A 16,509-nucleotide genomic window follows, 5' to 3' on the forward strand; every position below is an offset into this window, starting at 1 on the left:
TACGCTCTTGTTCTGAACCCTGCATCTTTCTTTGTGATTAACCTTGCGACTTTGACCGAACGTTCTTCTTGCTCTTCCACGGGTCCGATTATTTCGTTAGCACCTCAGTAGACCGGCATACCAGCACCAGGCAAGGCGGCCTCGGCGTGACTTGCGCAGTCGCCCTGTGCATCACCGCCTCACGACCCAGACACCCCTCACGCGCAGTGCGCTCCTTCTACAACTACACCATCACGACAACATGAAACCCCGAGACTACTGCTGCTGCGCTATTCCGCTCGTCAATGCTGGAGTTTATGCGGCTATCATCGAGCAATTCGTGCTCGGTATCCTTGCCGGGACCCTCTCGGTTGCAACCCCTAGTAGTCAGTGACCGTTCTCAGGGCTTGTCGCGGATGCTGATGAAGTTGACTGTAGTTGTCGGAGCTGCGACACCCTCATTTGCTCCGTGGTTATTTGCGATAATATGCTACGTTGCTGCAGGCGTCCAGGTGCTCGGATTCTTCGGAGTGTCTAGAGTGAGTTCGCGCCAGCTTTCTTCAGTTCAGCGTTGACGTCTAGTAGGAGAGCCCAAACCTCTTCAAGCGTTATGTTCAACTTCACCTGACTGCGCTCCTTGTTGCGTTCTCGGTGGCGATCGCGTGGATCATAATTTCTGCTACCCGGCACTCGACTGCTCAGAGTAATTGCCTCAAGAACTTCTTTGACAACGACACCACCAACTCTGAGGGGACGACTCTCTGCAACATATTTCCCTGGGTAGATGTCGGGATCATGGGCGGCCTATGGGTCGTCCTGGCTATTCTGCAGGTGGGGCACCCACACCGACCTTCCGTACCCACGCTTACAGTGCGCTAGATCTATCTCTACGTTGTGATCGCGTCCTACGGCGCCATGCAACGGGATGATCACCAGCGATACGACGCGACGATCCCGCTCACAAGCGACCTTCCACCAGATGACCGGTCAGACCCGTGGAATGCCCGCCCTTCCACTGACTCATTGGCAGGCGGCAACCACAACCACCTCGGACATAATAGGAATACCAGCACCGCCAGCGCTGCCACACTGATGCAAGACAAGGTGGAGCAACCGTTCGATAGCTATTCCGCTTCTCGATACACTACGGGCAACACCTACCCGCCCAACAATGGTTATGGCAGCCCACCGAAGCAGCCCTTGGAAGCCTACACGCAGGAACCGCTGCCCACGCCCGAATATAGCAGCACTGGAAACCGTGTAACATCGCCCGATACCATGAACAGGCCCGAGCGGACACTTGCCCATCCAGGTCAGTCGTCTGTGTAGGGTGGCTAAAATGCCCTGGTTGTACCTGCGTCAGCCTGCACGGGCAGATCGTGCGACAACTTGGGCAGGTTAGTCGGGACATCGTTCTTCTCGCCGTGTATTTTGCTGACGACTATGCTCGCAGCGGAGGGATCCTTTCGCAGGAAGACACCCCGAGTGAACAATTCAGAGGACTATCGCGTCCCGATCCGACAGGACTTGTACAATACCTACTCCAGACCTGGCTACAGTGGGTACAGATAAATCGGCCGCGGTATGGACCGAGTATCGGTACAGAGCCATCACTATATAATGACATACGGACACTTTTTCTCGTCACCGCCGCGTGGCGCAGCTGCTATCGCACCTGGCACCCCTTGTGATCCATGTGTCGTAAGTAGAGCACACGTCAACCTTTGAGGGTATGAATCGGAAGGAGAAAATGCAGCATAAGATACATTGGACAGCTTGGTGGCAATAGATTTGCGATCAAGTCCTCTCATTGAGAGATACAGCTGTGTATGGTTGCTGTTTTGGAGGTATAGGGTTTAAAACAGATGTCGGGGATTGTTGTATTCCCACGCCCGGCCACTGAGTGCCTTCGTAAATATTGATTAAAAGTTCTAATGGTGGTCAGAAAGCTTGATTTCATCTATGTGATATAATGCTCTCGGACCACCATTTTCGCCGCGAAGAGCCACTTGTGGCGTGGGAATTTCAAGCCTCTGTTACACGCCCATTATTCAGGGGTGACTTCATAAGCTCTGGCCACCGTCCGCGTCCGCACCGGCCGTGATGCATCTCGCGCTCTCTCGCCAGGCGCGCATAAAGCTCCTGCTCGCCATCGACGTGCTCTTTTTCTTCACAGAACTCTTCGTTGGTCCGTACCGCCCGTGTCCGCCCTCGCTGTCCCGTCGCATTGACCCGTCTTGCAGGATATGCCGTCGGATCCCTTGCCCTCGTCGCAGACAGCTTCCATATGCTCAAGTATGCCCCCCAGCCCCTCTCAGACGCTGTCAACCCTCACCCGCGCTTACTCATCGCAGTGATGTCATGAGCTTGATCGTCGCGCTCTACGCCATCAAAGTACGTCCCCCGATTGACTCGAATTGGGCCGCGCCGAGCTCATCGCCTTCATGAACCAGTTGACCGCCCAAACGTCCGACACAAAATATACTTACGGCTGGCATCGTGCTGAAATTCTCGCCGCCCTGATCAATGGCGTCTTCCTGCTTGCACTGTGCTTTTCGATCTTTCTCGAAGCGATAGGCCGCTTCTTCGCCACCCCTGGTCTGTTCGTACCACATCTCCCGCGACATCGTAGCTTACATCTGCCGCAGAGATATCTGCTCCGAAGTTGGTCGTTATTGTCGGAACTTTGGGGCTCGCGTCCAACATCGTTGGCCTTTTCCTATTCCACGGTCAGTCCCCTGTTCGAGGAACGAATCAGGCGCTCATTGCTGGACAGAGCACGGCCACTCCCATGGCCCGAGCGAATCGGCATCATCTGTCACCTCGTCCGCGGGCGCCGATTCGATGGCTGTCTCTGAGGATGCCGCTACGCCCATATCGACCAGTAGGGGATCGCAATCACGCAAGAGGTCTGACTCCTACTCGTCCCTTTACGGGCATCCCGCTGCAACACGAGCGTCTCTCGTACACGCAGCCGAGGAAATAGCTAACGCCCGATCCCCTTCACCTGTACGCCAAGCTCGACGAGGCAAAAGGAGCACAAGCAGGCATGGTGTCGATCCGGAACTGGACGATACCCATGTCGGACGTCTGTCCGTCGTCCAAGATCAGTCAGAAAGCGATCACGATCATAATGATAGCACTGAGCGAACTCCTCTCATTGCCAATGGCAAAGGGCATGCATCCGAGGACGGGCGTTCGGCTCACGACGACGAAGGTGGTCATTCACATGCTGGCCACTCGCACGGAGGATCCATGAACATGCGTGCTCTACTCTTACACGTCCTCGGGGATGCCCTCGGCAACGTCGGCGTTATCGCAGCTGGGCTAGTCATCTGGCTCACCGATTGGCGATTCAAGTACGAATTCGATCCGTTCGTTTCGCTCGTCATCACGATTATCATCTTCTCCTCCGCGCTCCCGCTCGTCCGCTCAACTTCCTACATCCTTCTACAAGGTGTCCCCGATCACGTCTCTCTAGAGGCTGTCCGACAGGCGATCGAAAGCGTTCCTGGTGTCCATTCCGTGCACGAGTTGCACATCTGGCAGCTGAGCGAGACGAAGGTCGTGGCTTCGGTTCACGTCACGACAAGCAGGCAACATGATTTCATGACCGTTGCCGCACGCATACGCAAGGAACTGCATCATCAAGGCATCCATTCTACCACCATCCAACCTGAATACCATCCAGGCCAGGTGCCAGATGAACAGCTCGCCGCGAAGGGAGATGCATCCTGCCTCATATCGTGCCCACCCGACCAGTTATGCAGCCCGACCGAAAATTCTTGTTGTCGTAAGCTAGATTATCTCTCGCGCCATGCTTGATGTTCATTCCGATCACGCAGCTCCTGGGCCATCCTCTCAGCAGGTGTGAATCAGGTAATGATACTGTTTTTGTCATGAAAGTATAGTTTCCGCGTCCTTCGCATGTAATTCCCTTCGCCTACGTGACTATTTTGTGAACATGGGGAAATTGGCTGAGAAAGGTGAAGTTGACAATCTCTGCAGAAGAGCCGTGGCCGTGGCGCTATCCTGGCCTCTCCTCAAGTCAGCGCCGAGCTTTCTCGCCATGTCCTGGCTCGATTGCCCACAGAAAAACCCAGGTTCGAGGACTTGCATCGCCCATTCCAGTTGCTGTGCGGATGTGATCGCCGAGACGATGACTGCCAGAAGCATGTCGGTATGCAAGCTCTGTTCGTCAGGCTGCTGTCGATCCAGCTCTGCTATGATCCCGGGAAGGACTTCGTGGAGGAATATTGGCAACAACGGTGGCGCGTCCGGGGGGCGTGGGCTTGCTAGCGTGAACGCCAGCAAGCGTCTGCTGGGTTCCATACCTCCGACTGCTGTCGCAGTGCAGGCTTCCGACCATAGCCATCGGAGGTATCGTGAGGGGGTATCCTCAAGCTGTCGTCTAAAATCGAGCCATGGGATCTTCCCAGAGCGGGCTAGGGCCAGCGCGCTGGTGGTCATGCGCCGGGGGTGGTCCATCCATACCAGACCGCCTGCCGCAGATGCTCGCTGTTGTGCTGCCAACGCTGGATTCAGCCCATGAGCCCAAGGCAGTGTGGAAACCAACATACGTATATCCGAGTCAGTCAGAGCCTTGAATGCCGCATCTTTCAATGCAGCGGCATTGAATGCACCTCGCTTAGCGAGGGCCTGAGCTCGGGGTATTGCAAGCAGCCTGAGGAGAGGCCCTGCACACAATCTCAGCACCGCGGGGGGACACGTTGGGGAAAGCAGGAGATCCTGTATGATCTCTAGATGGCTCTGTGCATAGAATCTAACGCACCGTCAGTACGTGCAGCCGTGAGATTCGAGACCGAACCAACCCTTTGCGCACCACCTCAGCTATGAGCGTCTTTATCGGGCCAACTAGCGTCCAGCTCAGCAAAGGCGTGTGGAAATAGTTCAGGCCATTTTTCAAAGTGTCCTTATCCATGCGTTTCTCGAGGAACGCTGTCAACGCACGCTCGAACAGCGCGCTGCAGAATCGGAGGAGGCTGAGAGGCCGCGTGGACCTGGTAGGATTCATTCAGTACAAGGACCACGTAACGAGAGAGGCACCTGCGCGGACCCGAATATAGTGTCCTCTATGCCGTCACTGTTCTTATCAAATAGCGCTTGAAACCAGGCATCGAGAGCTCTTGTATCTTCCTGCACCAGCAATACCGCGGACGTAGTTCGTAGCATTCTGACAGGGATGATCGTGTCACCTAGTGAGATTGCAGGCGAAGAAATCTGCCAGAGCGTTTGTGACTGCGTGACATCGAAATTCCATATGCATGACGCACCTTGAACTGCACCAGCATGCTCTGCAGTAGTAGTACAACTTCGCCTAGTTGACCAACCGCAGTCTGAGGATCACCTTCGCCGGTATAAGCAATCGCAGGTGAGGTTAGCTAGCCACCTACCAACTGTTGCGAAATCGAATTTTTCAAGCACGAAAATTCCGTGTGCAATGAGATCCGTGACGTTCATATGTAAGGATAGGATGTCCAATGCGTGAGATCGTGAACACAGCACTCTCGAGAGATGACCCAGGGACTCGACGTCGAAGGCGGTAGCTAGCGAAGCGAACCGCTAAGCACGATATGAGCAATATGTAAAAAGAAATAGGAAGAGCCTACCTTCGCCACAACGGACGAGAAAGCAGCTTGACTTGAATGCTCTGTACACATACGATCTACCGTCCTCAAGACTTCTTCGGGACTCACATCCGTCCCGATTTTTCCCTCGAGGTAAGACTACATATGGAATGAGTTGAAGATTAAAGTATAAACGACCGTCGCGAAGAAGAACGTGCCTCGAGACTCATGCCTACCGCTTGGGCTTCTGAGTCGAGCGAAGATGGAGCATGCGAAGCGAAGGTATTCATGTTTAACGCGACGCTTTGTTCGATGAGCTTTGTCGTTAACAGTTGCGCGAGAAACAATCGCAGGAATGATATGGAACTACAGCAGATCAATGCATGATCGAAGGCACGTTGTATGTTCATCCCTACCTGGTTGCAATATCTTGTGAAATTTCCGACCCGGGATCTATTGGTCCAGACGCTTCGTATGCGGCTAATACTGCATATTGCATGGATTGATGCTATTGAAACTTTAGCACCCCAAGACCATGGGAGCACAAGCCCCATACCCAATCGCGTTCGGTTATGCCTTCTCGAGCTCGAACCATCGCACCGAACCGGACCAGGAGCTCCGGTAATCGGCCCAGGACAAGCGCGCGCCAGAGTGATGCAGATCTCGAAGCTGACTTGCTCTGCTCGACACATGCAAATGCGGCCAGAAAGAGTTGCCTCAAGAACACTCTTAACGGCCATGTAGTGGTGCGATAGATGGCTACAAGAAGCGGTACGGCATAAGCCGTGTTCCCTGCACCAAAACGGTGTCCACGATTCGAGATCTCCCATATCCTTGAGTCCCAAAATGATCGCGAAAGGAGATGGATGCCACTCACGAGATTCTGCAGAGCCAAAGAGCAAGATACAATATCCGTTTCTGAATTGGATCCCAATATATCCCCTTTTCCAGTAGCCAGTTGCATCGTCTGCATCAACCGCTGCTCTCGAGCAACCTTTGAGCCATCGCCAATCGCAAAACTGAGAGATACCGCGAAGCTGTCAAGGGCTCCGCGAACGTTGACCGGCATTTGGATAGTCGCGAGAATGTCGTTGACATCCGAATAGTGCATCTACAATAATAACCATTGGGCTGAGCAGGTGGTAGAAAACTGAGTCGCTGACCATGAGTTGCGTGGTCGACACCTCTGTCAGGTCCGTAACACACGAAATCAGTAGTATCACAAGTTCGGAAGCAGAGACTGCAGGGCGGTGAAAGTGGGAAGGCGACGCCGACTGTGTTCTGCGCAACAAAGCCAACGCATCATGCACAACCGAGAGGATAACTATCGGTGATTCATTCTGAGGGACTGAAAGAGATTTTGTTGGCCAGGTGATCTGAACTCCGGTATGTGCAACGGTACTCACCTATAGAACCGATGGGCGATTGACCCGAGGAGTAGTGCACGTCGAGAGCGATGCGACAGAGATTGTCTATCGTGGCGGGACTCATCAGTGCAGGGGAGTTCACAGCTTGCAGTAAGGTAGCCACGTAGACGGCGTTGTTCAGCAACCCGCTGGCCAGCGAAGCTCTCAGGTATTCTTGTAGCATACTGTCTCCTGGATACTCTTGAAATAGTTCGAGTACTGCACCTAGTTGCATGAAGTGTGAACAATTATTGGCTGGCTGCACATGGATGGGGGATTCAGCCGTCGTACTGCTAAGTTCTCTTTCAACCATCTCTCTGGGCTCGTTTGCATGGTGCTGTTGGATGTAGAGTCGACAAAGGCTCAGCCACTGCGTGTCCGAGCCAGATATGAGAGTCCGGAGCAATGTGTACAAGCCTTTTGAAGCATACTTTCGCGGCACTCAGACTATTTTGATAGCAATTTCGAGACAATATCTTCAAGGACATGACGGATTCAGCGCCAATGTACGCAGAACGTGGCTGAGTGTATTCCCTGACACGGAGGGCCTATAGCACGCAGAAAGAGGCAAGCTTCAGCATAAAGTACGAGACGCCACTATGAGCGCGCGCGTGTGAATCGTGCCCGCTCCCGAAACAGCATGAGTAACTTTGATCGATCTTTGCTATTGACTCAGGTCGTCTCATGCACCGACCCGGGCGAGGACTAGGCGTAATTATATATCCGGGACTGTGTTATTGATGGCCTCCCGCACGTCAGACTTCCCCTCATAAAGCCCCCCGCTTACACGTACTCGATCCTAAACACTTCCCCGTGGAACTGGAGCTAGCATGTGCGCCTAACTACTACCCCATCAACCCCTCTACTAATCGGCGTGTGCACTCGCAGGATTCTTACACCCATCGAACTGCACCAACTTTGGGCGAGCTACGTGGAGAATAAAGCAGACCTCCGCAGCCTGACACTAGTCTGCTCTACGTTTCGACAAGTCGCTCAGCGCTCGCTATTTTCCCGGATCGAGATTTCTGGCATGGGGAAGCATCAGCCCACGAAAAAGGAGAAAACAAAATTGCGTCAGGTCAAAGATCGCGTCAAGGCATTACAGGCTAGCGACCTTAGGACCCACGTGAAATCAATAGTTCTCCGCAATTGGTCTTCGGGAAACACAGATACGACCGCTTGGGAAGTCACGGAGGCAATTTATTCTAGCATAATGCGCTTCACCGCCGTTTCAACTGTGGTATGCCAAGACTTGCTGATGAAGTCGACGCATCTTCAGTCGGTGTTATCTCTTCCCAACCTACGAAGGATCGAGTCCGTCCGGTGTTTGTTTCCCTTTGACACTATCGGTCATGCATTGGAGGAGGTAGTCGTAATAGCACCTTGGGTACCTGCCATTCCTCAGGATCAAGCGTTGGCATCGGGTATCACCACCTTCCTCACGTCTGGCTCACTCAAGATCCTAGACTTACGAGCCATCTGTGCGGTACCATACCTCATACCCATGTTGGACGGCAGCTCGCCGTTCAACCGCTTGACCCGAATAAGGCTCAGTCTTCCATCGGACCGACCTTGGAGTATCATTTCCCCTCTCTTAGCCCTTTGTCCCGTGCTAGAAGAACTTATGGTGGAGAGGGTTGCTGCTATCACCACGACAGGCTCCGCGTTGAGCCCTGCATCGTGCTTGCCGGTTGTCCACACCGGCGCCGCCGACGTGGAATTCTACCAATTCAATCGGCCGATGGATTCTGGCATAGTCGTGGCGACCGAGCTGTTGCAACCACATGACACGATCTCAAACATCACGTTGCGGAACGTCTTCGACTACCGTCTTTTTTCCGAAGCAGATGTTTCTGAGCAAGTTTCATCTCGGATGGATATACATGACCTGCTCCGAGAAGTGCATGAGGCTACCACTACGCTGCCCAGACTAAAACGCTTTGGATTTCTCCAAGACATTCAACTAGCGCAAGGCCCGGACAGCAATCAACTCAAGCCTGATAGTATCCTCCAGACTGCCTTAGAACTCTTTCCAAACTTGCGGTCCTTGACATTGGGAAATGGTTCTGATGATTTTGTGAGCTTTCCCCCCCTCTCCCTGTCAACGTCTTTGTCTGAATTTACCGTAACCTGTACTAGGGTCGCATGAGTCTATCGTGAACCAAACGTAACCAGTAACCTGTGCACGTTACGCGTGGCAGGTATATAGTACGAATAACGATGTATGGCGAGGGTGTTTCGGCGAACTGCTGTCTCAATAGTGGAACGCCGGTTGTCGTGCCGCACGATCATGTGCGGGTGGCACACCTGCAGTCTCAGCGGGTCTCAGCGGTAGTGAGCAGAGGCCGACGCACCGCTGCGACGCAGGTGCTTGGTGCTATACTAAGTGCATGCATTTCCAATCACCGATTACTAGTTGCCCCTCCACGTGAGGCGTACGCGCGATCACATGATGACTGTTCGTGAAGGCCTCGCAGGGGCCTCGCGTTTCATCTCTAGGACCACTACCACCAGCGTGATCTCGCCGTGCATTCTACATCCACCCACCCTTTCGTTCACCTCTTGATACTCTTGCAGTACCGCCAATCCGAAATCTTTTCCTGCGCGACATAGTTCGTAACCCATACTCGGGCTGGAAGTCCGATTGCTGATGCTATGGGACTGTACAGAATTTCACGCTTTAATCATGCCAACAAGCTCTCTATCATCCGGTACTTTTAGCCTGGGACTTCCCAGAACCCCTACCCATCACAGACGCACGCGTTCCGATGCAAAGACGCCCTTAACACCATCTATCGTTTCTGGATTGTCGAACATCGCCCTCGGCAATGGTGCGAACAGCATCGGAAAGGGTAGCATCAGTGGGCTGAGCAGCTTGGCACCAAGTCCCACCAAGCCAAGAGGCATACCGAGGAGTGGGACAATAGGTGCGTAACTCGATTTTTGCAGTCTACACCCGATAACCATGCACAACGCCAGGTAACTTGCCTAAAGCCCGGGCTGCATCCTCCATGAGCAGGAAAGCGAGTCTCGCAGATCTGAGCAACCCATTTTTGGTTCCATCAAGATCCAGTGGTTCAACCCGATCCAAGGTCACTTTCCCTCTTCCCTTTCCACCTCATATGCGGTAAACTGATCGCCTGCTTTAGTCCATCTCGCGCACGGACTCGAAGTCAAGATCCGGATCACAGTCTAGGTCGCGTCCCGCCAGTCCGGTGAAGCGGGCTAGCGGTGGTATGGCGGTTGGTATACCTTGCCCCTGCCATGGAGTGTTTCCTGATGGACAATGCAGGTCACGCCCACTCTAGCTTCGCAGGCATCCTCAGGTGTCATTCGTTCCAATGGTCCGGAGGCACGCATGAACGTGATTACTAATGACTACGTTCCGCCGCCCTCTGCACCGTCTTCGGTGAGTAGATCAATCGACTCTTCGGGGCTATCGTTGATTCCGATGATCAGGTGAAAAGAAGCAAGAGCATGAATTCCATGCGCACCGACGCTCGCTTTATTCCTGCGCCGACTAGCAGTGAAGGCATTGCGATGTTCGCTGCCGCTAACACAGAGCCATCGTAAGCCTTTCTTGTCTTCGCCTAATCGCCGTGCACCGGCTCCGCACAACACTGACGTTGTCTCTCTCCGTAGCACTACAACCCTACCAACTGCGTCTCCGGGGCATACCGCACGAGTTTCGGCAGCCACTGGCGTTCCAACCGCCAATAGCGGGCGGAGAGTGCTCGCGTATCATGAAGCACCTCCAACCGCTAGCACAGACCCCGCCCTAGCCGAGCACAGAAAATATGCCCAACCACTATACGCGCGACCTGCGAGTCTCGCTAGTAACACTGGAGCTGAGAGTAAAAAAGGCAGGAAGATCAGTACTGTCCCTGAGCGGTGCGTATTTATCTGCCCCTGCTTCTACAATTTTCCAAGCGCAGGTACTCATGATCGTGATGATCCCAGGGTTCTAGATGCCCCGGGTATGATGGATGATTTCTACTTGAATCTCATCGACTGGAGTTCAGGTGAACGTCATCAGTAGCCAACCATGCAATTTATGAAGACCTTTCTCTATAGCCTCAACGAACTGCGTGGCCGTTGCTCTAGGCGAAGCAACGTACCTGTGGAATGCTCAGACGGGCACGGTCAATCACCTGGGCAATGCACCCGAGGGCGACTATATTTCGAGGTTGGCCCGACCAACATTGGCATCCTTCAAATATCTCATATTCTGGTTATACTAGTGTTTCTTTCTCGCAAGATGGTCAATTCCTTGGCCTCGGCCTCGGCTCCGGTTCTGTTGAACTATGGGACATCGGTGCGGGTGTCAAGCTGCGAACGTGATTAAACTCACACAAGGGCCATTATTACACTATCTAACGAGATGATTGGTCATCAGAATGTCCGGACATGGCGCACAAGTCGCTTGCCTATCATGGTATGCCCATCTGCTCTCTAGCGGCTCGGGCGATGGCACTATCTGGCACCATGATGTTCGAGTTGCCAGACATAAGGTAGACACTCGCCATAACCTAATGAGGGAAACTGACAAATCATAGGTCATGGAACTCAATGGTCATTCAGGTGAAGTGTGTGGCTTGAAGTGGCGAGAAGACGGCGATTTGTTGGCTTCGGGTGGCAATGATAATGTCGTCAATATCTGGGACGGTCGCGTCGGGGATGCCGTTACCAACACTCTGGGTAAGTCCGATGACATCAACGAGGAACCTATGCTCACAGTGATAGCAGGAGAACCAGCCCAGGGCTCGGCTAAATGGACAAAGAGAAGCCACACAGCCGCTGTGAAGGTATCGTTGGTCGGCAACGCATAAATGTGAATACCCCATTGAAATACGTTGCATATTCCTCAGGCAATTGCATGGTGCCCCTGGCAACCCTCCCTATTGGCTTCTGGAGGTGGTACGAATGACGCTACTGTGAACATCTGGAACTCGACAACTGGTGCTAGATTGCACTCGTTGAAGACGCCCAGTCAAATTACCAGCATTCAATGGTCACCACACAAAAAAGGTACACAATGACGGACTCGACTCTGGGAAGAAAGACTCATGATCCTATCAGAATTCCTTACCACGCACGGCTATCCGACGAACTCGATCATGGTCCACGCTTACCCTTCGCTGGATAAGGTTGCGGAGATCCGGGACGCACACGATGCCAGAGTTCTGTTCAGCGCTGTCAGCCCCAACGGCGATGTCGTCTGCACGGGTGCCGGGGACGAAAACCTGAAATTCTGGCGTATATGGGAACTGCCCGCGGCCGACAAGAAAAAGGTGAAGCACGTCAAGGAACGGAGCATGACGGGTATGGGGGGAATCCTGGCTTTACGTTGATACGGGAGTTCTTGGTTTGTCATTGGAGATTTCATATTTCATTTGTTGTCGCTATCTTTCAAGCAAGTAGTTGGGCTCGTTCCATCGCGTTTGTGTCGTTTAGACAACGCGGGATCATCAATCCATTGCTCTAGTCGTAAGAGGCACGATTTGTGTCGTGCACGTGGAGTCCAGAAGTAATTTGTAGTACAGGGTAAACAATCCGGGTCGAAGGCGGTTTACACCTCAACTTCACGTACACCATCTTTGTCAATTACCTTCACCTACCACCGATACTTAGCGGGTCCTTTGAGAGAGCTGAACTATATCGTACCTTGTACTTCTCAGGGCTGACAACTAGACGCTTTGCAACCTCGTCAATGCACCGCTTGAGTGTTGCAAGGCCCTCGTCAAGCGTAGCTTCCGGGTCATGGTATCGGTCAAGCAAGGAGAGAGCGAAGTACGAGCCGTACCCATGGGCAGCGAATGGCACCGTGGCCATTGTACCCAGGTAATCAATCTGCAAGGATCGGATGACATGAGTTTAATGGACGCACAAACTGTGTACTGTGTCTTACCCAATAAAGGTGCGGCGTGTGTGTTGTCGTGTCATAACCGCCGAGAAGCAAGTTGACCGCGTATGGCTTGCGCGAACGAATGGATTCTGCATTTCGGGCGCATAAAGCATCGGCATATCTCGCTCGTGCAACACGTACCAGCCAGTGACCTCCGAATCCAGGCCGCAGCAGAGGGTGGCGTCAGCGCAAAGTAGTTGCGGATCTGGTACAGCCGGAGGTTGCGCTCGATGTATTCCGCGAACTGTACAGTATCACCTGCATATATACGTTCAACCTACTTCCATCCGCCAGTCAAGAGGGACAATACCTGGTTCGCCCGAGTACGTCATGCATAAGTGCGGTGTTAGCACTTTGACCTTGTCTTCGTCCGATTTCATCTTGACTATGCTACGCGCGGCAGTGGTATCGGCGGCGATGATGACATACCCCTTGCCGGTGATCGCAAAGGAACATTCCATTGTGTGTTGAGGGAGTCGCGGTGGTTACAGATCGAGTGCAGAAGACGAAGACGGGTCACTAGCAAGAGGACGCGTTAGCTCTTCGACGCGTATACCTCGATTCAGGGGGTCCGGAACACCCGTACAGGGGTCGAACTCTCTTGGCTGACGTGCACAAAGCATCGGACTGTGGTCTCATTATTATGGATGTGTCTATGACATCCGGAACTACGGTACATATAGCTACTGAAAACATAAACAAAACATTCGCGTACTGGAAACTGTTCGTCTGGCGACATCCTTTCTCCTGCGCTGGTGCCCTTTCCATCCCCAAGTCTTGTAGAAATTTTGCGCAGGTTGGTCACCCATGTTTACCGAGGATCTACATGGCCACAACGAAGCGCCACTACTGTGCGACGGGGGCGATATTCTCTGTGTCCTTGGTGGACATCTTTGAGCCCTTACGCTCCTTGTGTTTGACCTTGCGTGGCCTTGCCCCCGAAAATGGATGGTCGGCTATCTTCGATCGACTGCAGCCGTTCTTTGTTGCTACGTTTAAGGGCAATGTGCTCTTGCTCAGCACTCCGCTGTCACGCTTGGGAGGCGAGCTGCCTTCGCCCGGTCTGCGCGAATGTGGCACAGATAGATACCCAACCGGGATTTCGCCCTCACCGACGGAGGTTGCGCGTGATGTTGGCCTGCGCCTGGTCGTACGATGCACTTTATGTGTATCATCGTGATCGACCGGCTTCGTGAACAAGGGTCCATGGATCGGGGTTCCTGGCCTTCCTAAAGGTATCGGCAAGGTGGGCTTTCTCTTCTGTGGTGATGGGGCGATGATGTTGATCTTCGGGACATTATATGGCATGATAGGAACGGATTTTGAGCGACGATGCTGCTTCTTTCTCGTCATGTGCTCTGTATTGGACGGTACTGACAAGGTGCTCGCAGGTTTCGCAGGCGGTCGATATGTATTGGATGAGGCCTCACCCCTGCGGCCCGCCGTGATAACTTTCCCTACGATCACGCCGTGAGCCTCTGCACTGGAAGCAGGCGGTATCTGCGGGTCCACGACCGTCACTTGTCTCAAGTTCGGCAAAGACCGGGCCCTGAGATGTGGCCCGGGTTCCGTAACACCTATGGTCTGAACCTGCAGCTGGCGCCGTGATGTGGAGCTGCAAGGTTTGTCTTTGATCGTGGCACTCTGTCGATCCGTGCTGGATACCAAGGAAGACGATGGAGACGATACCGAAGCTGTGGGGGCCAAGTCTGGTTCCTCCATGTTCTCGAGTTCGGCAGGTGCTACGCCGCGACCTCCTGGTAATACCATGTCAGGTAGCGATGCCCGGGACTCGTAGGCAACTTCGAGACAAGGCGGCGCAGGCTTTCGTCGGAGCCCCGAGCTCGAAAGGCCACCCGAGGAGCGCGTTGAGCTCGAGGCTGCCGAGAATGAAGACGCGAATGTGGACGTGGAAGGATTAGCGATGTGCATGACAGAGTGACGTCTCAGCGGCCTGGCAGAAGATCCCGGTGCGGCCGCGGTGACGTCTTCCTCGGAGAAGGTGCTTCGAGCTGATGCACGAGGAAAGTGGAAGGATCTCAATGAAGGGCTTCGGGGAGTTTCAGGAGTGATCTCATTCATCCCATGCGGCATCTGGTACACCGATGGCGACGCGCTAAGGAACGCGGAAGAAGTCCATGAGTGGGGACTCTGCGCGCCTTCTGCGCGCCCAGATAATGAACACCTTCTGGGTTGTCCAAGGGAATCCACCACCCGATGACTCATGTACGGCGACCGCATGTGTGCACGCGGCGGCGGTATGAGATCGGCGTCTAGCAGTGTACGGGACGAGCGCGCGGTACCACGATTGATCAACGTCAGAGAGTCTTGGCTCCAAGTCACTGTTATGCCGTTCATACTCGATTAACAGATGGCAACTACACCGGGAATCGGCTTCACCTGGGTGAGAGTACGTCAATCCTATGGCATTGTTGGTGTCCATCCTCCAGCGGGTCACAGACGAAGGCGATGGAGACCCGAGGTACGGAGATTGGCCGTTCAGAACCGAACCGCCGTCCGCGTCCTCCGGCCTTTGCAGGCGCTGAACTTCGCTCATCACCCTTCGGATGCGAATTTCCCAACTCGGTGATCCGAGCAAGCCTACGAAGAATCCGGACAATCGTGATTTGCGCTTTGGGGATGTATGCGATGCCTGATCTTGCGGCGTCCTGGGGCTTATGCTGTACGATGAAGACGACGGTGATGTGCGGGATCCGAACGAAAGGCGCGTTGACGTCCGAGACAGTCCGGACGCCATCGTCGCTCGCGAAGGCGCCCAGAGGGAGTAAGGGGAATGAATGACTTGGATGCGGCGGTGCTTCAGGTAGTAACATTTGACGATGGAAAGGACGATAATGATGAGCCCAAAGCCCAAGAGCACGGCGAACCCGACGCCTTTGACGGAGCTATCCAGTGCGATATCTCGGCCGGAGAGGCGTCTTGGAACCTGGAGTAGGAGTCGAGAAGGTCTCGCGAGTTCGGTCGGTGCCATCGGGTGGGGCGAAACCCTGAATGGCGTAGGTGTAGGTGATCGTAGCGCGAATGGTAAAGGAGTGGGTGATATGCCGCAGGGGCGCATGGGTCTTGCCAACGATGGTTTCAACGGTACGCCAAAATGGACGTGTGACAAGCGCGTACTCAAACCTCCTTCAAATAAAGCCAAACAATTTGGACGAGCGAGCGTGGTAAACTTCGTAACGCAGGAGATGCATGGCCAAAGGCCAAAGAATACGATTACGAGTACAACATTATTCTAGAACGTCCCAGTGATCTAAGTGACAGTAAGTACAACGGTCAACTCGACGCATGGATTTCATGGCATGGATGGTGAAGGGAACGTGTGTATCCCTATCTGAGCGCAACTGAATGCTGCGGTCTCAGCAGCATGGCAGCGGTATGATGAAGCAGCATCCATCCTGCGCACCATATGTAAGTTGTGGTCCGTCGCAATCGTACGAGGAGATGTGCTTACCCCGCAAGGTATGCAGCCCCCGCGGAGCCGCATAGGATCGCGATCCTTGCTTACTGGAGTTGTTGGGGACATTCGGGGGGAAGAACCAGGCTGAGTGGAAACGACAGCGGGACCGGTTTCAACCGGGAACACGTCGTGGCATCTCGATGCGGTGTGCGC

At 53.7% G+C, this 16,509-nt stretch overlaps 7 protein-coding genes across 7 annotated transcripts; 4 read left to right on the forward strand and 3 right to left on the reverse strand.

Annotated features, from left to right (window-relative positions):
- Window positions 1-21: 21 nt before the first annotated feature.
- Window positions 22-1,691, forward strand: PUNSTDRAFT_49034 (uncharacterized protein). Its single transcript, XM_007379067.1, has 5 exons — window positions 22-365; window positions 418-518; window positions 565-810; window positions 859-1,376; window positions 1,433-1,691. The coding sequence occupies exons 1-4, from the start codon at window positions 242-244 to the stop codon at window positions 1,306-1,308; spliced, it is 921 nt and encodes a 306-aa protein (XP_007379129.1). The 5' UTR covers window positions 22-241; the 3' UTR covers window positions 1,309-1,376; window positions 1,433-1,691.
- A 391-nt stretch (window positions 1,692-2,082) lies between these two features.
- Window positions 2,083-4,214, forward strand: PUNSTDRAFT_123849 (cation efflux protein; the record flags this gene model as incomplete). Its single annotated transcript, XM_007379068.1, has 7 exons — window positions 2,083-2,167; window positions 2,223-2,274; window positions 2,334-2,373; window positions 2,433-2,577; window positions 2,628-2,708; window positions 2,756-3,772; window positions 3,825-4,214. 7 exons carry the CDS (start codon window positions 2,083-2,085, stop codon window positions 3,851-3,853), a joined length of 1,449 nt encoding a protein of 482 aa, XP_007379130.1. The 3' UTR covers window positions 3,854-4,214.
- A 50-nt stretch (window positions 4,215-4,264) lies between these two features.
- On the reverse strand, window positions 4,265-7,461 carry PUNSTDRAFT_123850 (uncharacterized protein; the record flags this gene model as incomplete). The annotated part of the gene is made up of 14 exons (XM_007379069.1): window positions 4,265-4,505; window positions 4,560-4,762; window positions 4,812-5,000; window positions 5,057-5,220; window positions 5,274-5,347; window positions 5,394-5,562; window positions 5,610-5,726; window positions 5,804-5,933; window positions 5,984-6,075; window positions 6,124-6,390; window positions 6,445-6,678; window positions 6,731-6,915; window positions 6,974-7,310; window positions 7,405-7,461. Coding segments are annotated over 14 exons (2,457 nt in total), but the record flags the coding sequence as incomplete, so codon positions are not given.
- A 481-nt stretch (window positions 7,462-7,942) lies between these two features.
- PUNSTDRAFT_49037 (uncharacterized protein) lies at window positions 7,943-9,243 on the forward strand (the record flags this gene model as incomplete). The annotated part of the gene is made up of 2 exons (XM_007379070.1): window positions 7,943-9,050; window positions 9,113-9,243. A coding segment is annotated over exon 1 (827 nt), but the record flags the coding sequence as incomplete, so codon positions are not given.
- Window positions 9,244-9,984: 741 nt separating this feature from the next.
- Window positions 9,985-12,324, forward strand: PUNSTDRAFT_129849 (WD40 repeat-like protein; the record flags this gene model as incomplete). The annotated part of the gene is made up of 13 exons (XM_007379071.1): window positions 9,985-10,065; window positions 10,123-10,215; window positions 10,266-10,382; window positions 10,433-10,542; window positions 10,616-10,864; window positions 10,934-10,995; window positions 11,048-11,159; window positions 11,215-11,310; window positions 11,370-11,484; window positions 11,530-11,671; window positions 11,720-11,778; window positions 11,842-12,001; window positions 12,053-12,324. The coding sequence occupies 13 exons, from the start codon at window positions 9,985-9,987 to the stop codon at window positions 12,322-12,324; spliced, it is 1,668 nt and encodes a 555-aa protein (XP_007379133.1).
- Window positions 12,325-12,542: 218 nt separating this feature from the next.
- Window positions 12,543-13,339, reverse strand: PUNSTDRAFT_58785 (N-terminal nucleophile aminohydrolase; the record flags this gene model as incomplete). The annotated part of the gene is made up of 5 exons (XM_007379072.1): window positions 12,543-12,587; window positions 12,638-12,823; window positions 12,882-12,967; window positions 13,020-13,136; window positions 13,189-13,339. The coding sequence occupies 5 exons, from the start codon at window positions 13,337-13,339 to the stop codon at window positions 12,543-12,545; spliced, it is 585 nt and encodes a 194-aa protein (XP_007379134.1).
- A 1,903-nt stretch (window positions 13,340-15,242) lies between these two features.
- On the reverse strand, window positions 15,243-15,870 carry PUNSTDRAFT_129851 (uncharacterized protein; the record flags this gene model as incomplete). The annotated part of the gene is made up of 2 exons (XM_007379073.1): window positions 15,243-15,278; window positions 15,337-15,870. The coding sequence occupies 2 exons, from the start codon at window positions 15,868-15,870 to the stop codon at window positions 15,243-15,245; spliced, it is 570 nt and encodes a 189-aa protein (XP_007379135.1).
- Between the last annotated feature and the right edge of the window lie 639 nt (window positions 15,871-16,509).

This window comes from Punctularia strigosozonata (assembly GCF_000264995.1).
Source record: "Punctularia strigosozonata HHB-11173 SS5 unplaced genomic scaffold PUNSTscaffold_1, whole genome shotgun sequence".
Lineage (NCBI taxonomy): Eukaryota > Fungi > Basidiomycota > Agaricomycetes > Corticiales > Punctulariaceae > Punctularia > Punctularia strigosozonata.